Source organism: Electrona antarctica (assembly GCF_951216825.1).
Source record: "Electrona antarctica genome assembly, chromosome: 1".
Lineage (NCBI taxonomy): Eukaryota > Metazoa > Chordata > Actinopteri > Myctophiformes > Myctophidae > Electrona > Electrona antarctica.
Window position 1 is genome coordinate 32378925 of NC_136806.1, and position 20913 is coordinate 32399837.

Below are 20913 nucleotides of genomic sequence, written 5' to 3' on the forward strand. Positions count from 1 at the left end.
GGCACCGCCAAGCCATGGCGACTGAGAACTTGGATCCATGCATTCGTTCGTACCTTTGCTGTCCTGAAGTTCATACACTTTAAACGTGGACTCGCTGGTTGCTCCCACCCTGAACTCTTCCCGGATGCGGAAGCCAACACACAGGAACATGTCAGTGGGAACCTAGCAATGATGGAACAAGGACTCACATGGTTTGAGGTTGATTCTACAAAACGTCTTCTAAAATCCTGACTTGACCTGACAAGATTTGAGTTAAAAATGTTCGCTCTGAAATAATATATACTCAATGATTTGTGCCCCAGATCTGAAAAAAGCAGATCTACAAGCCCTCTGTGCTGCGCTATGAGCTTATAGATCTGCTATTTTTCAATAGCGTTTCCAATAGTGTTTTAATAATTAAAACAACAAAAGTAGTTCCCGTCCTGAATGGGTTAAGTAAAAAAAAAAAAAAAAAAAAAAGCGTAAAAACAATGTAGATATTATACTCTGTATAGTAGGTAGATTATTCAAAATGTACTTGATTAAAAGTAAAAAAGTATCAAAATATACCGAAGTCTTACTGAAAGTAAAATTACTCCTTGTGTTAAGTTAAAAATGTATACAAAATGTTTTGAAAACAGCCGATCTACAAGCTCACAATGCATGGCATTGCAACGCATTGTGAGCTTGTAACTTCAGACTTACAGAATCCATCTGAATTGTCAGGATGTCTCCCTTCAGCTTGTAGCTTGACACAACAGGCTCGTCACCATCTCTGAACTACAGAGAGAGAGAGAGAGAGAGAGAGAGAGAGAGAGAGAGAGAGAGGGTGAGATTAAAAAGTGATTTATATAATGTTTCATGTCATGTATGTACTGCATCCGTGCGCACGTGCGTGCGTGCGTGCGTGCGTACCGGTCTCAGGTCCTCCATGAAAGGTTGTATTCCTGAAGGGAGCTGGATCTCCATCACAGTTGAACTGGCTACTGGAATCTCATTGGGAGCAGGTTTGTATCTACGCACACACACGCGCACGCACACACACACGCGCACACACACACACACACACACACACACACACACACACACACACACACACACACACACACACACACACACACACACACACACACACACACACACACACACACATCCATGTAGTACAGTTTTATGTAGAAGTGTTGTATATTTAGTTGGATTATACTAAACTCACTGAACTCACTTGACACAGGCCAGCATCCTGGGAGAATCTATGATGATGAGAAAAGGTACATTTATTTAATTTTTTACAACAGACAGACAGAAAGTCAAAGTCGTACAATTAGTCACACACGTTACCGGGCCTTTCTTGGCCCCACCTCTCTCCCTGTGTTTTAGGATCCAAGATGGCCGCAGCATCAGGAGGGGGTGGGGCAGAGGTGAGTGGGACGGACGGATGGACGGACGGACGGACAGACAGACAGACAGACAGACAGACAGACTTACCGTTGGATGCGTCAGCTTTGAATGTCTGTATGGAGGTGTCAAATTTACACTTCTCATTGGTTGCAACGGTCTGGTAGTACACCGTCTTCAGCTGAACAGACGAACAGACAGACAGACAGACAGACAGACAGACAGTTACTAACAAAGCTTCAACTGCTTCATTTGAAAGGTCTTCTTAGCATCTTCCTTTGTTCAACCACACAAACAAATGACCTGTTCTATTCTATTCTATCCTCGTCTCTGTCGGAGGGAAACTCATTGTCAGCACCTTCTCCAAATAATGGCAATAATGACAAAGTACCCTATTGGACTGAATATAAAACTTTCCAATGGAAATATCCTAAAAAACGGGGTCGTATTATAATCGGGGACTATACTATTTGACATTCAATGTTCTTTTTCCAAAATGGGTAATGAGAGTCGTCTTATATTCGGTAGTATAGGGCATTAACCCACTAAGCGTTAGCATTATTGACAAATTATGATATAATTCACGCCAGCATTTTTCCCAGTTCAGCTCTTATTTTGAAAAGCCACATTTCCAGACTTCCGGAATTGATCATAAACTAGGACGTTGGACGGTGCCTGGTCAGATCTTGTGTACCAATTGGAGCTGAGCCAGTGCAGTGGAGGGCTTCACATCGTCGGCTCTGTGCCGTGGAATAAACCTTATTTTGACCAGAAATGCCATCTGGGACAAGGAATAGGAGATACAGGCGATTGAAAGAAACAGATAGAATGGATGATTATACACACACACACACACACACACACACACACACACACACACACACACACACACACACACACACACACACACACACACAGTCACACACACACAGTCACACACACACAGAAACCTCAAGTGCCACTAGACACACGTGTGTTATGTTATTGTATTTTAGTGCGTACTGACTTTGACATGTGACACTCCCGTACCATAGCCCGTGTAGGCTTCCACGTTGTCATCTATGTCCACCTGTAGGACACAACAGAGAACTGTAAATACCCCTTTATTTGTTTTATAAATAATAGTTCAGTAAAACAAAAAATAAAGAATGTCATGGATGAATAAAAAAACAAATCGCAGTAGTAATAATTTAAAAAAAAAGAACTTCGTGAAAATAGCCGATCTACAAGCTCACTCACGACTAGTTTGGGTCCCAATTAAAGGGAGAAATCTTTTGGGTCTTGAGCTAAAATGTTTGGAGACCACTGAATAAGGGTATGCATCAATCCGTCCTTACACCGTCTCGATGCTGTCGCCTGAGTGTAGCAGAGTGGCTCACAGCCTCAAAAAGTCTAATATCTCCCCCAGTCCATAGGGATATCCCTTTGGTCTAGTGGTTAAGATGTTGGACTTTCACATGGGAGACCCAAGTTCGAATCCCGGGTGTTACACAAGCTCTCATCACAGAGGCCCCTTTTCCACCGGTTGGCAACTGGTTCAGTTCAGAACCAGTTTTTAGTCCATGAGCCAGACCTCCAAAATTGGAACGTTAATTATGAATTCAGTGGGCAAAACCATATTAAATTGTTTCTAGGATCAATATATTAATATATGATAACCCTTCCACAGGAGTAGCTTGTTCATATTTATCACACATTTTGTAATGTTCACCTACAGTAGGCCTATACATGTTGGGCTCTATCGTATCCCATGCCTTGCCCGCAAGTATTAAACACTTTCCATGAATTCTGCATTTAGGAGCTTCCACTGTGAGGCTGTGTTGGTCACGGAGTGGATGACACTCAGATACTGGACACACAAAACAACCCTCTGTATCTAATATAAATGTATTCATATAAATGTAGCACGCGTTGCTGTTCCATAAGGCTCACTCCAGGCCATAATGGATTATGGATAATGGAGCTCTTAAAGGCGATAGCACCTGGCACACTGATTGGTGCGTAACGCCAAAACCACTATATGCATAATGTAATAGCGGAGGTGTTTTAAGGATTTAGGTGGTGGCATAAGATACTAGCCAATATAACGGGGGAACGCCTATTACACAATACAAAATCCCCAAGAAAATGTGCCCCCTGAAACAAGATAGGGCCCGAAAGGTGAATAGGTAAAAAAATAATTAATATTTATCACCCCACATGAAACTTCCCCAGTTGATTACTTACACGAAGACAATGATTAACACTTAGCCCGCTAGCATTTATTGAAAAATTAGGATCTAATTCACACCAGCATTTTTCCCAGTTGAGCTCTTATTTTGAAAAGCCAAATTTCCAGACTTCCGGAAGTAGACTTATCCTAGTAAGTTTAACGGGTCTCGTTCAACTGTTGTTTACAAGATGGATCTATACCGGGGCACTGGAGGGCTCCTCATCGCCGGCTCTGTGCCATCAAAGAAACACTGTTTTGACCAAAAATGCCATCTGGGACAAGGAATAGAGGGTATGCGCGTGACATCATCATCATACCCGGAAGTTATGCAGGAATGCCTACTGAGTGGCAAAAAACTACTTTCTGGACTTGACAGCCCCTACATCCAAACAGAAAAGTCCTATTGGATTGCATGAAATGACTTTAAACAACTCTAAATTCACTTACTTTGCCACTCGATCTGCCATTCACTTTATGCATGCGCATACCCTCTATTGGAGATACAGGCGATTGAAAGAAAAAAAAGTCTTGTGACAACAACAGCTAGCTACCCGATGCTAACGTAAGTAGCATTATGGCTTGATCGACGGCAATGGCGTTAAGCGTAGTATAAAAAAATAGGCTTCAATTTCCATTGATCAATGTCAATGGCGAGGAAAGAATTAATCGTATTACACATTTCATTATGCAAATTAGGCATTATGTACGAAAATATGCAAAAAATTGAAAATATGAAACAGCTACTACTTGGAAGGGTTATCATATATTAATTTAGTATATTGACCCTAACAATATAATATAGGTATGGTTTTGCCCACTCAATTCATTATACAACAGGTCATTTCGAGGAAGCAATCTGATTGGTTGAAACAGCTTTCTAGCCGTGCTTAAACCACGATAATGGAACGGCTAATAAAAACAAAGAATTCAGCCGTGCTTTTCTCTCAGAGTGCAAGAGACTCTGTGGCTAGGTTATTGGGACATTGTGGTCGTAGTGACTACATCTGTCATTGAACATTTTGAATTTTTCTGTGATTATCTTAGTTTTAAGGGTAACTGTTGTATAATTGCAATATATTACACTCGAAAGGTATCACAGAAGTGCATTAATGATTGCTTAAAGTACGACAGACGAAAAACATGTTACTTTATAAAGACATTAACCCATTAAGGATGTGTCGCTTTAGCGTTTAACCACTTTAACCATTATTTTAAACTATTGAACAATAGCAGATCTACATTCTACAAGCTCATAGCGCGGCACTCGGTGCCACGCTATGAGCTTGTAGAATGTATCTGCTATTTTTGAAATGTCGTTAAAATGTGTGCAATTCTTATATTCTTTCACAGCAAGTGTTTTTAACTCATAACTTTACTTCTGGGGGGGGGTCCTGGAACAACAGATGGGGGTCGACGGCCAATTACCATATAATCTTTGGGGTCCTTGACATTCATTCATTTAGTGTTCTAAATCCTGACAGTTTTCTGAATTTAGAAGACATTTTGTTGGAATCTGGCCTCACAGTCCTAAATGGGTTATTATTACCTGTATGGGTGATGCCACTGGTCGTGTCTGTGTGAGCATGACGTTGGTCCTCAGATATCCATGTCCTTTCCTCTGGAACTTCAGGATGATCTCCTGGTCTAGAACTGCCGAGCGACGTGTCACCTTAGCGTACTCTGTGACAGCCTGAAGAGTCAATGCTGTGTCCTATACCACGCACGCACGCACGCACGCACGCACGCACGCACGCACACACACACACACACACACACACACACACACACACACACACACACACACACACACACACACACACACACACACACACACACACACACACACACACACACACACACACACACACACACACACACGATGTTGATATGTGGCTGTAGAATGAGTCTGTATGACCAATGACTACTAAATGAGTGTCTGTCTGTCTGTCTGTCTGTCTGTCTGTCTGTCTGTCTGGGTGAGCTTAAATACGCCGCCTAAATTGGTCAGCTGATTGCCACGTGTGTGTGTGTGTGTGTGTGTGTGTGTGGTGTGTGTGTGGGCGTGTGTTGCGTGCATGCTTGTGTGTGTGTGTTTACTATTCACACACACACACACACACACACACACACACACACACACACACACACACACACACACACACACACACACACACACACACACACACACACACACACACACACACACACACACACACACACACACACACATCCACACACATGATGTTGATATGTGGCTGTAGAATGACTATAGTTGAAGAAGAACAAAATAAGTGTTTTATTTGTTTATTTTTTGTAGGCGTCAAGATCAGCTAGAATGCTAGATTACAGTCACCAATGTACAGTTTTTAAATGTACAACTAATAGGTAGTTCAACAATAGGCAACTAGTCAACTAGTAAAAATCACAAAAGTGAAAGCCCTAGTGTTTACCTGTGCAGAGAAGACAGCTCCTCCGTGATGCTGGTCTAGTGTCAGCCAGGACATGATGGGGTTGGCGTAGGTGATCCGGCCCTTCACAGGAAACATCACACCATCAGTGGTGGAAAAAGTATATACTCATATTGTCCGGAATTCAACATGTACTCGAGTAATAGTACAAAAGTATTACATCGAAATGTAGGCTATACTTAAAGTACCAAAAGTAAAAGTAGTAGTTTTCAAATGCACAAATCTTTTGAAAATAGTCGATCTACAAGCTCACAATGCGTTACGATGTATTAGTTTGTAGAACGTAACGCTCAGTAGAACAGCTGTCGTAAATCACAGATGCTTAGTTCATTAAGACTCTTCAGCTCAGATTGACCATTAACCATTTATTGCAGAGATATTGCATTTATTATGGCGGTGTGGCTCTGCTCATGTGATATCTGAGAATATTACACGGCTTGGTTGAATGCTTGATTCATTTCTGATTGGTGAATTGCCGGATTTATCTGTCTGATATTTCTGTATAATGACCGCTACGCTCTATAACAGACCAATGCCTAATCAAACCCTCGGAGCACCTGCTGTGCCCCGCTGATTTACTGCTGTTTCTAACATGACAGCCATGTAAACACACAGTGTTATTTACAGCAAAACATTGCTCTCAAAAATGTTTTTGAAAACAATTGAGCGATAAATAGACGAAGCAGTACCCGAAAATGGACTCTATTTGATCAACTCACTTCCTTGTTTTCCGACAGTGCTGCTGCAGCTGGGCAGACGTCGGCCAGCGCAACACTTACTCATTACCGATTGTGGCAGGATGGGCGTGAGCGTTCCCACGCTGTCACGGCCCCTCCTCCGCCCACTGCTTAATTGATTGATTTGTGGCATTTATAAGACGGCACGTCTTCCGTGTGCATTAGCTGTCTGTCTCTCCTCCGCTCTGTTTGGAACGCTCTCTACGATCGGGAGACATTCCTCTTCAGTTGAGGCGGTCATTCTGAAGCGGCTGTTCTGTCGGGGAACAGCGCGCTTAGTTGACACATCTGTGAAGGTACGTTTCTCCACATTGCTGTGTATTCTAGCGCCTGCCTTAGAAGTTGAACGTGACTGTGACCGCTTGTTTTGTTTCTAGCCTCGGGGCTACACAGTGAACATCTCCTTCTGGAGTTCTGTGTGGTGAACTGGCACAACGCCACCCCGGTACGTTATTGGTGGTTCTCCTTCTCTATATATATTCATTTGGTGACGTTGATGCCAGAGGAATATAAACAGGCTTTTGTTGTTTACAGTTCCTCTTTATCTACCTGGCTACCGCTGCGGTGAAGCACAACGGCAGTACGCCTTGGCCTCATTACAGCTGGTGAGTCCCATTGTGCGCCTCTCTGTTCTTGCCTCAGCGAACTATAGTAGTTAAGTAGTATCTTAATACGGCCGTTTGCGTTTCAGGGCCAGCACCACACCTGCTGCTTTGCTGATATTACCATTCCACCCATTCTCATGAGCCACCGAGTCTAAGAACAATCACACCGCCACGAATGGTCCCAGTGTTTGGATTGCTGCTCGCCTGAGTCTGGGCCTGGTTCATTGTAACCCTTCTCATTTAATTCTATTCCTCTATTATATTGTATTTATGCAGTGTCTGGGCGTATATAGATATATATAAGTATATTGTGTATTATATCATATGTATATATATGCACTTATATTTATATCTTATACATATACCATTGTGATTTAGATACGACCGGCTGAAGAGAATACTGTCATTATAGAATACATCCCACTGTGAAGTGCTGATATATATATTTATCCTCCTTATAGGTCCGGTGCTGGGGATAAGCCACGCTGGAGCAGCTGACGGCCGTCCAGTGGTGGTGGTAATGCCCCTTTTCCCTTAGTTTACTTTTCCTTTGTGGTTTATTTTGAGTTGCTGTGTTGTGTTTTGTTGGTGTATTGCCACCACCCTGGACCGGTGAGCCTGCCCAGCTCCCCTCCTCACCCCAGTACTGGCTTGTAGTGGTGTGATATCCCTAGCTCTAGGCACTTTATAGTCACTTGCACTTTAACCCTGTTGTTGGATATTGCTATATTTGCACCGTCTTATTGATAAATGAAATGTCTTCTTGCTATGCCATGTTTTAATTAATATTATATATTGCCAACCAACTATTTAATAAAGTGTTTTGTATATTGGTTACACACGTTTCTGCCTTGCCTTTATTGTTACTGAATCTGTGTTGGGGAGTCATTACGTGCTCCGGGTGTTCAGTATTAGTATAATATTCCTGGGGTGCAATTCCCCAGGTGGCGTAGTTGGCTACCTTAATCAATACCACCCCGCCACACAAGCAAGGAAATACCTCGTTTTGTTGTGATTTGGGTCAATTTATTAATTGATGTATTAAGTAGCCGTGTAATAAGTGGGATACTGTATGGCTGAGTGGTCATTAATTGTTTATATATAAATCACCTTCAGGCTGATTAACCACCTCCGCTGTCGTGTCGGTGGGACAGACAGACAGACAGACAGACAGACAGACAGACAGACAGACAGACAGACAGACAGACAGACAGACAGACAGACAGACAGACAGAGATACCTTGGCTATGGACGTTAACAGAACGTATACTGTGGTTGCTACTGTCAGAGCACTGGACGTGTCCGGTTTCACCCAATCAGCTGTCACATAACGCTCCTGCCAATATCGCAGAACAGCAGGGGTCCCTACACACAAAATTCAATTCAATTCAATTCAAACTCAACTCAACTCAACTCAATTGTGAAAGTGAGAATCTATCAATTTCTATGTACCAAGATCACTCAATGCAGATAGTGCAGGCATATGCACAATGGTTAGCGCACGCGCACACACGCACACACACACACACACACACACACACACACACACACACACACACACACACACACACACACACACACACACACACACACACACACACACACACACACACACACACCTTTATATTTTGCCAGCTGCTCCAAGCTGTCATACAGCTGTGTGGCTGTCTGACTGTCAGGGTTATGCAGGGTCATGGCGTAGCATGCAACCGCACGCACATACACACTCTGCACCTCCAAGGCATGCTGGGAGAGGTAGCCTGCCGCGTGAGTCTTACTGTCCTCGTGGGCCTGAAGGGGTTAATCAAATGGAGGAGAGGAGAGGCGAGGCGAGGCGAGGCGAGGCGAGGCGAGACGAGACGAGACGAGACGAGACGAGACGAGACGAGTAAAATGAAAATCATCATTTCTCATTGGAACAACAAATCAAAGTGAATGAAGTCAAAGAGGTAGAGGGGGGGGGGGGGGGGGGGGGGGTATTACCTTTAGTTGTAGTTTCTTATCGTTGATCTGTGATGCTTGGTGTAAGCCAATCAGCACAAAGGAGGTCAGGTACACTGATTGGTCCAACCGAGTCGCGTTTCTTGACTGCGAGAAAGATACGAAAAAGAAAAGAGAGTCTAGATAAATAATAATAATAATAATAATAATAATATTTTTTTAAATCTATCAAAATCAAAACTGATTTGTTTAAACCAGAATATTATTTCAATACAATAAAAAATATTCAAATACACACACTGTGGTAATTTCAAGTTATTAATGTGTGGTTAATGATTATAAATTGAAATAGTAAAGTGGAATAGTGGACGAGTAAGAGTAAACACAAAATAAATAAAAGAACAATACACGATAAAGAATATATTGTAAAACAGTGGTTTTCAACCCTTTTCATATGAAGGCCCATTATGTATTCCGCATTTGAGCCACACACCACCATTTTAATGATTTGATGAGATTTAGCCTTGCAGACAAAACTAAAGAATATGTACACAATTCCATGCTGTATTGATGTTGGTACCACAGGAGACATAAGAGACAAATTCATCAAAATAACAATTATTCTACATTCTATAATTGTGTAGACCAGTGGTTCCCAAAGTGGGGTCCGTGGACCCCCAGGGGTCCTTGAGGGAGTTCCAGGGGGTCCCCAGCTAAATGATAGTTAGGAACCAAATGGACCCTTATGGGTCGGTAACTCTGAGAGTGTACAAATGGAACCAAATGGACCTAACGGGTCCATTTGGTTCCATTTGTACACTCTCAGAGTTAAATTAACATTGATTGTACAATATAAATTGGGGATCCGAGAGATAGAAATGCCATTGAATGGGGGTCCGTAGGCGTAGACTAATGCATGTCAAACTGGGGATCCTTGAAATTATACAGGTTGAGAATCACTGCTAGAGCCTTCTCTCAGTTCCCTGGCATATCTTTTCAAATGGAGGTCTGCGGGCTAATTACTGTCAATGTGGGGGTCTTTGACATGAAAAAGTTTGGGAACCATTGGTGTAGACTTCTTGTAAATTAACTAAGTAATATAGATGTTTAACAATATACTCTCCGCGCCATTGCCGTTGATTAATGGCAAATGAAGCCTATTTTTTATTACGCTTACCGCCATTGCTGTTGATTAATGGCAATTGCGCTTTTATAGTGCATTCGATCGATCAAGCCATAATGCTACTTACGTTAGCATCGGGTAGCTAGCTGTTGTTGTCACAAGACTCCGTCGCCAATTTTAGATCATCGGCACCATAATAATCCATTCTATCCGTTTCTTTCAATTGCCTGTATCTCCTATTCCTTGTCCCAGATGGCATTTTTGGTCAAAACAGCGTTTCTTTGACGGCACAGAGCCGGCGATGTGGAGCTGTCCAGTGCCTCAGCATAGACTCATTTTGTAAACAACAGTTGAATGGGACCTGTTCAGCTTACTAGGATAATACTACTTCTGGTATTCTGGAAATGTGGCTTTTCAAAATAAGAGCTCGACTGGGAGTGAATTAGATCCTAATTTTTCAATAAATGCTAGCGGGCTAAGGGTTAACAATAATTTAATTCTTGACAGTTAAAGATCTATAAGGGTCCATTTGGTTACCAAATCTCCATCATTTAGCCGCGGACCACCTGGAACCCCCTCCAAGGACCACTGGTCGAAAACCACTGTTGTAAAATATAGATTGAAAAGGAACATTCTAAAGTGTGGTGAATAAAGAGCTTATAAACCATGATTTTGTTGGGGGAGTAAGTAGAGAACTCCTTGAATGATCCGTCTGTGTTTTGAGCCGTCGTCCTCAACCACCTCAGAGTCTGTTGCAGGTAGTCACGGTCCACTGGCTCCACACTGTCTGTCTGGGCCAGGGCATACACTACCTGAGCTGTCAGCCTGCGCACGCACGCGCACACACACACACACACACACACACACACACACACACACACACACACACACACACACACACACACACACACACACACACACACACACACACACACACACACACACACACACGCTTAAAACACCAAAAAGGCTTCCCGTCCAGAATGGGTTAATGTATCTGTGGCCCGTCATGGTCATACCAATACAAATATAATTAGTTTATTATAGTTATAGTTATTATAGTTATTTTAATTTCAGATTGTAGGTATTGTATTGTTTGTTTCTAGAGAAAGTGATATGGCCTGATGTCGGCTGAGTATTAATGAATCACTTACTTACTGTATGACTATGTATTTACCTGTGCTAATTTGTTCATTGTCTCCACCAGGCCGAAGGCATGGGGAGAGAGTATGTTTTGCACTCCGTCCGTGTGTGTGTCCGTCCGTCCGTCCGTGTGTGTGTCCGTCCGTCCGTCCGTCCGTCCTTCCGTCCGTCCGTCCGTTACCAGCTAATCTCCGGCACCGTTAACCCGGTCGATGCCAAACTTTGCACACACACTCCCTGGATGCCAACGATGAACCTCTGCCCCGCATTTTCCAGAACGGCCTGTTATAGCGCCACCATGAGGCAGCTTTTCTAATTTTTTACCTAAAACTGCACCGATCTGCGTGAAATGTTGCATGCACACTCCCTAGAGGCCAAGGACAAACCTTTGACCTGCATTTTCCGCATCTGCCTTTTATAGCGCCACCAGGAGGCCGACTTTTGTAAAACACATTTTTTGATATTACTCCTCCAGATTCTGTCCAAAAATCTCACATATCGTTACACAGTATCTCTATGGTCATGTGCTCAAGTCGGATCTGTCCGATATTTCATATTCCATCCTAATTGGCTAAAATTGGCTTTCACAGTTTGCAAGATTGCCCCGTTTTGAACAAAAGCCTCAAATCATGAACGCAGCATGCAATTTACGTGAAATCTTTCACACATTTTCTTACTAGGCTGAGGAATATATCCCACCCTTTTCACATTGGCCTGTTATAGCGCCACCAACAGGTTGATTTTTGCAAAACACATTTTTGGAACAATGCCTCAAATCATCCAATTGCCATCAAAGGCAAACATGTTTATATTACTCCTAAACATTTTGCCAAACATCTCACACAGTCCTATCCTCCTGGTGGAGACCTGTGCCCAGAAGGGCACTTTTTCTAGTTGTTATATGTTCTTTTCAAATGTTTTGAATCCTCATTTTGTCATTTCATCATTAATCACACGTGGCTTTTTTTACTGCCTGTTTCCTTCATTTTTGTCTCCACCAGGCCGAAGGCATGGGGAGAGAGTATGTTTTACTCCGTCCGTGTGTGTGTGTGTGTGTGTGTCCGTCCGTCCGTCCGTCCGTCCGTCCTTCCGTCCGTCCGTTACCAGCTAATCTCCGGCACCGTTAACCCGGTCGATGCCAAACTTTGCACACACACTCCCTGGATGCCAACGATGAACCTCTGCCCCGCATTTTCCAGAACGGCCTGTTATAGCGCCACCATGAGGCAGCTTTTCACATTTTTTTTTACCTAAAACTGCACCGATCTGCGTGAAACGTTGCATGCACACTCCCTAGAGGCCAAGGACAAACCTTTGACCTGCATTTTCCGCATCTGCCTTTTATAGCGCCACCAGGAGGCCGACTTTTGTAAAACTTTTTGTAAAAAAAAAAATGATATTACTCCTCCAGATTCTGTCCAAAAATCGTTACACAGTATCTCTATGGCATGTGCTCAAGTCGGATCTGTCCGATATTTCATATTCCATCCTAATTGGCTATAATTGGCTTTCACAGTTTGCAAGATTGCCCCGTTTTTAACAAATCATGAACGCAGCATGCAATTTACGTGAAATCTTTCACACATTTTCTTACTAGGCTGAGGAATATATCCCACCCTTTTCACATTGGCCTGTTATAGCGCCACCAACAGGTTGATTTTTGCAAAACACATTTTTGGAACAAAATGCCTCAAGTCATCCAATTGCCATCAAAGGCAAACATGTTTATATTACTCCTAAACATTTTGCCAAACATCTCACACAGTCCTATCCTCCTGGTGGAGACCTGTGCCCAGAAGGGCACTTTTTCTAGTTAGACTTGTAATCTGTTACAAAATAAATGTGTGAGTGGCCCCTGAGCCATCTTAAAGGGACCCTTTTTGCAAAAAAAGATATGTTAATGACGTTTAGAAGATTTAGAACACTTTCCTGGGGGTGTGTGTAATATGTGGTTTTAGATAGTGTACACAGTGTACACATCGAAAAGCAACACAGCAGACAATAATGTGCTACATGTCTTCTGTTATTTTCCAGAAGCGATTACTTTACAAAATATCTCAGTCATTCAGAAATCTCATGGACTCCAGTGCATTCTGCCGACTTACGGTTGTAGTTGGCTCCCATGAAAGAGTCATGGCGCAGCGCAGTCACATCACCATGTCCTTTCCTTCTCTAAGCTTGCTTGATGTAGTCCAGGAAGTGATATGAGCCCAGTGTCCATGACATCAGAGACACTGGGGCTCACTGTTAAAATCTAAAATAGCTAAAACCACATATTACACACATAAAGACCCCCAGGAAAGTGTTCTAAATCTTCTAAACGTCATTAACACATTTTTTTGCAAAAAGGATGACATTTCCCTTTAAGTTGAGTAGCCCCAAACTAGATCACATATACGAAAAAAAAATCACAGTACTGACCAAGTACTAGGTTCTCTGCCTGGAAACATTCTGTAGGAGGCTGTTGATTGGCTCTTGAAGGAACTGATACCCACCAACCCTACATGCACGCACGCACACGCACACGCACACACACACACACACACACACACACACACACACACACACACACACACACACACACACAAAACCAGGCATCGAGTGATATAGCTATAGTCAGTCAGATTATACAGAAGCAAAAAGAGGCAGACAGATGACCAAGAGAAATATTATTGTCTCTAACCGTCCTTGATCCTCTGTTGTAGGTCTCTCTGGTTCTTCTTCTCATCGGCTCCCAGAATGCCCCAGCGCGCCCCGGCCTCCAGGTATTTCCACAGGTATACGAGCGGGAAGAGCCCCGCCAGCTCATCCTCGGCGGACCCCGAGGGCAGATTAGCTAGCCGTCGGAGTCCTTCTGGGTTGTCCCGCACAGATATGATGTCCCCCAAAGCATCACCTAATGGCAACATAATGACGCAAGATTACACGAGAAGGGGTGGTTTAACATCAATAATGCACGCCTGCGATGCTGCAGGAGTGGACGCAGGGCGAGTTCCGAAAGGTGGCAACAGTTACCCTTAAAACTAAATATATATTTTTTGAATTGCAGATATAGCCACTACGACCATAAATGTCCCAAGAAAGTAGCCTAGCCACCCAGTCTGCTGTGCTCTGGGAGAACAGAGCAGCTGAATTATTTGTTTTGATTAGGTGTTCCATCATGCTCGTTTTAAGCACGGCTAGACGGCTGTTTCAACCAATCAGATTGCATCCTCGAAACGACCTGTTCTAAAATAATGATTATAACACCGGCAGTGTACAAGTGTGGAAACCCCTTCTTTGTCATAATTGTTTTCTGGGTTGACTAAAGGTGCGGTGGTCTCAAAAACGTAAAAACGTAAAAAACTTAAAGTGGATAACCATTGGCCTACCGTGAATGGTGATCTCTCTCTCCACCTTGGTGTGAGGAACCTGGTCCGGAGGAAGTCTATTCTTCAAACGCACACTTAGCTTCTCTTTTCCTGTTATGAATCATTTGGAAATGAAGGTGTTTAAGGGAAACTTCACCCTTTTTGCAAAAATAATATATGTTAATGGGGTCTTTATGTGTGTAATATGTGGTTTTAGAATTTTTAGATTGTAGCAGTGAGCCCAGCGTCTCTGATGTCATGGACACTGTCATGGCTCACTTCCTTCCTGGACTACAATTCCCATAATGCTTTGGTGCACTGCTCCTCCTTGTGGATAGGTGGAGGGCTGTCTTACTGAGACAACATGTAGTCCAGGAAGTAAGTGAGCCCAGTGTCTATGACATCAGAGACACTGGGCGCGTATATCTAGTTTGCATCCGAGCATAGACAGAGACACGCCCGCCTGCCTCTGATTGGTCAGAGCTCGTTGTTGTCAATGTCAAAAACAGTCAAAGATATGGCGGCGCCCTGTGACAGATGTGTGACTGACAGATACACTGGCAGCGTTACTTTCTAACTTTCTAAGAGTGTAAAATTAAACCAAATGGACAGTTTATACGGGACAGAGAATGAGATCATGACTGAATGTTGTAATATTCCAAAGGCGACCAAAACGCTCCAGAATTTATTTTTGTAGAAGAGGCAAACTAATATTGTTTATGCGGTTTGCTTTGATGGAATAATTGATTGAACATGTACACCGTAGCCATAATATGATTTGATTTGGGTGTGTTCTAATTTATTTGTATGTGTAAACTTGAAACATTATTGTACTGTAAAAAGGTCTATTTTCCCTTGATCTTTATCTTTTTTAGTATAATAGTATTAGTTTACTATAATTAGATAAATACATGATAATCAACACTAACACTTAAGTACACACCCAAATCAAATCATATTACAACGTACACGTGTGTTCAATCAATTATTCAATCGAAGCAAACGGCATAAACAATATTAGTTTGCCTCTTCTACAAAAATAAAACGTACAAGTGAGTTACAATGCTGCATTCTGTCGCGCGTGCCAAGCTGTCATTCTCTTATATTATTTCCCACAGTAACCTCACGTCTCGGAGGACAGTCAAAACGGGCAGTGTCGGTAGGCCAATCAGAGGCAGGCGGGGCGTTAGCATGTCTATGCTCGGACGCTAGATATACGCACACTGGGCTCACTGCTAAAATCTAAAATATCTAAAACCACATATTACACACATAAAGACCCCCAGGAAAGTGTTCTAAATCTTCTAAAGGTCATTAACATATATATTTTTGCAAAAAGGGTGAAGTGTCCCTTTAAGTTAAAGGTAATGTAACGGATATGTTTTTGCCCGATCACTTCCAATTTTACTTGTTTGTCCAGCATATACAGTATGAGTTCTGTCTCCTGATTGGATATAATTAGTATCCCGACCTGAAAAGGCATTTTCTGTTTACTCACCACCCCAGCCTCATATACTTGGGACAGCCAAGTATACGCCAGGCATCAAGGCACGCCAAAATATATTTTTTCAACTTAGTCGACTTGTGATTATTTAGTCGTCTAAAACCAGACTAAAACTAAACATTTCCCCCAGAAAAGTGACGCTATGGGTGGTGTGTTTTTACCATACACTCCTTGTGGGTCCAGGATGCCTCCAGCAAACACCTCCGTTCTCACTCCTTCAGGCTGAACAACAAAAGATTAATAACACGTTACTTTCAGCACAGCCAGATTCACAGATTAATAACAAAGTTGACAATACAAACAATAAGATTAAAATGCAATACAGAAACTACAACAACTACTACTACTAGTACTACTACTACTACTACTACTAATCTTTGAATATATATTCTTTCACAGCGAACATTTTTAACTCAAATCTTTGCTTCTGGGGGGTCCCTGGAACAACATATTTTCAGATGGGAGTCGACGGCCATTTACATATCATTTTTGGGGTCCTTGACATGAAATAGCTGGAGAACCACTGACATTTAGAAGACATTGGTAGAATCTGGTCTCAGCTTTAAATGGGTTAGTCTATTTACGACACATGCCTATACTCCTCCTAACCTGCACTCACCACGACACGCAGTGTCTTCTGCACGATGTCGAGGACTCCTCTCTCCTTGGTGTCCAGGGTGAAGTTGAGGGTGAGCTCTCCGGCCTCCAGGGCCATCAGGAGGAAGCTCACCTCGCCCACCGACTCCCCGGCCAGGGTGGGCCAGTGGGAGGCTGCGGGGCAGATGGTGGACCTCTGGCCCGGTGATGTGGAGGACGGCTGAGAGTTCAGCACGCACACCCCTGGGCCCACGGTCAGCGTCACGCAGTACTGCAACACAGAGGTGCAAAGTATAACTATATGTACATGTACTTAACCCCGCCGGGGTTAAGTAAAGAATGATTACTATAGACCACCGAAGTCTGACGTCACTTTCAGTAGAGGGTGCCAGTACACAGGTTCATGTATTTTTTTATTTGCATTGAAATCCCCATTTCAATGGATTTTAGTTCGCTTCATATAAGAACTGTGTTTGAAAAATAAACCGATCATCCCGGCCTTTCTGTCAGGGAGGTGGCTGTGCGTCATTAATGATGTCCATTCATATTTGATACAGCCAGTTTCTGGAGAAAATGGAATTAATGTGGCCGCAAAAGGTATGAAAGTATGAAAGCAATGTCGCTGCTAATATACGTCCCTCTACTGACAGTGACGTCAGGACTTCGGTGCTCTATATTGGCAGGATTTACCCCCATTTAACCCTTATTTCAAGATGGCGCAGTCGCGCGGCTAACAACAGATACCCATCCGAAGCTAATGTGAGTAGCCTTTCCACTAGATCAGATTAAAACAACTTTATTTAATTACAACTGAATTAACGCAACTGTACTTTACTCTCGTGCCCCAGACTGAACCCGATTAGCTGTTACCTGACTAGCCTGTCTTGCCTGGATGATGTTTGTGACCATGAGCTGATTTGTATACTGATTTTATTTTTATTTTATTTTGTTGTGTTTTTTTCCTTTGTTTTCCTTGTTTCTTTGGTTGTCTTGATTTGTGTTGTTTTCTTATTGTGTGTGTGTGTTGTTGTTTTTTTTGTATTTGTTACTGAACTGTTTGTGTCTCTCAATTTATTTCTGAATTTGTTTAAAACATCAAAATTTAATAAACAGAACGTTAAAAATAATAATAAAATAATATAGCTGCAAGCAGCGATAAGGCGGGACCAATAAATAAGACAATATGCAATAAGAACAATAATATTGTTCTTTTATTGTTATATTGTTATATTATATTGTTATATTGTTATATTGTTATATTATATTGTTATATTGTTATATTATATTGTTATATTGTTATATTATATTGTTATATTGTTATATTATATTGTTATATTGTTATATTATATTGTTCTTATTTGTGCATAATATGCACAAATAAGACTGACGAGCTGAGTTGTCAGTACCCGGATTTGAACACACAACCTTGTGGTCTGAAGGCAAGAGCTCTACTGACTGAGCTACACGGAGACAATGAACATTTCAATGCAAATTGTAAAAAAATAACAGGCAGAAAATCAGGTATAAGCGTTTTTTAAACTGCTCAAAATGGCAGAAAATCTGAGGGCGGAGCTTACTGATCAAAGTGACATATGTGTTCCCCATGAGTCAAGGAACAAGTGGAAACAAGTGACATGACTTTTGGACAAACGAGGCACAAGTTATGCCTGTTCAAAGGTTTCATTTTCAAAAAATTGCCATAGCGCCTTTGACCTATTGGAGTAAGACTGCTTTCAGTGCTATTTGGCATGACCCTCTACCATACTGTACAGTTGCAAAAGCATATGACGCTGCATGTATGTATTAGGGACAAAATAACAATTTTCACAAACCAGCAATTTTCATTTGCTCATAAATGGGCTTCGCATAGTCACTGTTTGGCATGGCCCTCTACCATGTTGCCACGTTTCGCAAAAAACAACTGCACGGTTCAGTCAGAACAGCTATTTTTGGCGGAAGAAGAAGGAGAAGGAGAAGAAAAAAAAACACAAAAACAAGGCAATTTTGTATTTTTACTCCACTAGAATAATTGGAAAACGTTAGTGACTACTGACTATAGTTACTTTGTAGATTTAAATTATTATTACAAAAATAGCTGATCTACAAGCTCACAATGCGTCGCGATGTGACGCATTGTGAGCTTGTAGATTTGCTATTTTCTAAATATTTGTATACATTTGAAAACTTGAAATAAGACATTCTGCATAATGAGTACTTTTACTTTTCATACTTTATGAAGCCATTACGTTGGCACTTTTACTCGAGTAAATGTTGAATTCTGGACTTTCTACATTGCAGAATTGCTATGAGTACTTTTCCACCACTGTTGAAAGACAGGATAGATCATAATAATAACAATCTAACTATAAATGCACCAAGTCTCTGTGTGTGTGTGTGTGTGTGTGTGTGTGTGTGTGTGTGTGTGTGTGTGTGTGTGTGTGTGTGTGTGTGTGTGTGTGTGTGTGTGTGTGTGTGTGTGTGTGTGTGTGTGTGTGTGTGTGCGTACGTCTGTAATCCACGTAACTTAAGAACTGTTCGCCCCACCAACTTCAAATTTGACAAACGCGTTCCACACCACCACAGGGAGTGCAGTGCCCGGTGTCGAGTCGGTCGGACCCACGGTTGTGCAGAACCGCCCCCCAAAAGGCCTCTGCCCGGGCTCTGGACAGGGCCCCTACCCAGTGTCCATATATGGAGCTGGCCTGTTCTGACATCATTCTGATGTCTGCATAGACTCCATATTTGGGCACGCCTGACAAAGAACTCCATAAAAGGGACACAGACATAATTTCTGGGTGGGGCATGCATTTCCAACTTCCATCGTTCCAAGTAGGCCAGTGCTCAACGGGCACTGCTATAGAGGCTCCAATGGGCACCGCTCTAGTAATATATAATTAGACCTATAGTGGGGTCCCTTTATTTTTGTGTTTCCCACATTTTGTTTTTAATTATAATTAGTTCAAAGCATTCTTTCCAAAGAAATTCCATGAATTAGAAAACAAATGTAGTGAAATAGAGCGTCGCAGTCCCGCCCCCTTTCAGAACGACGAGGAACCAGCAAACTCTTTTAAAGTGAACGCGTATGCTGGCACTGGGAACTGGGGTTTATGCTAACAGCTAGCGGCAGAGAAAGGATTAAATCTCTCTTTTGGGTCTCGACGTGAAAAGTTTGGGAAGCACTTTAAAAACAATTTAGACTGACCGTGAGCCTGCCGCGCGCCTGGTTGTAGACAGATCCTTTCAGCTCCAGTTGTTCCCCTCTGACCAGTTTGTAGGGCAGAGGAACGTCTAGGCTGACCGGCAGACTCACGGACACTGTGATAGGATCAGCCACACAGATACCTGGACAGCACGCACGCACACACGCATGCACGCACGCACACGCGCGCGCGCACACACACAAACACGCACAGGCACACACACACACACACACACACACACACACAGAAAAACTATTATTAGGACTAACTGTCAATTTAAAAATTGATAACATGGTTAAACAATTCAATGGCATGTGTGTGGCATGTGTGTGTGTGTGTGTGTGTGTGTGTTACCATTCTGAAAGATGCCAACAGCTTGGAACTCCCAGGTAGTGAGAGAGTGTGGAAGAGTACTACTGAGCGTCACTGTCCCTGGTCTACACACACACACACACACACACACACACACACACACACACACACACACACACACACACACACACACACACACACACACACACACACACACACACAGGTGGTAAAGGTGGTGAGTTTAATTGGTAAGTGAAGTTGATCTCTTAAAGTGCTGCGTGGTCCTCTGGCAAGGCGCTAACCGTGAGGCTCGGATTTGAACTGGAAGCCTTCTGCTCAAGCTTCTA

At 42.6% G+C, this 20913-nt stretch overlaps 1 protein-coding gene across 1 annotated transcript in view; it reads right to left on the bottom strand.

Moving 5' to 3' along the window:
• c5 (complement component 5) overlaps positions 1-20913 on the bottom strand; it is a 53199-nt gene that overhangs the window by 7375 nt on the left and 24911 nt on the right. The window contains exons 19-37 of the mRNA XM_079496661.1: positions 20609-20691; positions 20257-20396; positions 17077-17325; positions 16619-16679; positions 14975-15064; positions 14287-14499; positions 14025-14103; positions 11126-11285; positions 9380-9484; positions 9016-9187; positions 8637-8761; positions 6037-6117; positions 5133-5297; positions 2381-2443; positions 1465-1555; positions 1202-1229; positions 895-994; positions 685-759; positions 54-162 (exon numbers count right to left, since the gene is read on the bottom strand). Coding sequence (XP_079352787.1) covers positions 54-162; positions 685-759; positions 895-994; positions 1202-1229; positions 1465-1555; positions 2381-2443; positions 5133-5297; positions 6037-6117; positions 8637-8761; positions 9016-9187; positions 9380-9484; positions 11126-11285; positions 14025-14103; positions 14287-14499; positions 14975-15064; positions 16619-16679; positions 17077-17325; positions 20257-20396; positions 20609-20691 — 2189 coding nt within the window. The remainder of the gene's footprint in view (positions 1-53; positions 163-684; positions 760-894; positions 995-1201; positions 1230-1464; positions 1556-2380; positions 2444-5132; positions 5298-6036; positions 6118-8636; positions 8762-9015; positions 9188-9379; positions 9485-11125; positions 11286-14024; positions 14104-14286; positions 14500-14974; positions 15065-16618; positions 16680-17076; positions 17326-20256; positions 20397-20608; positions 20692-20913) is intronic.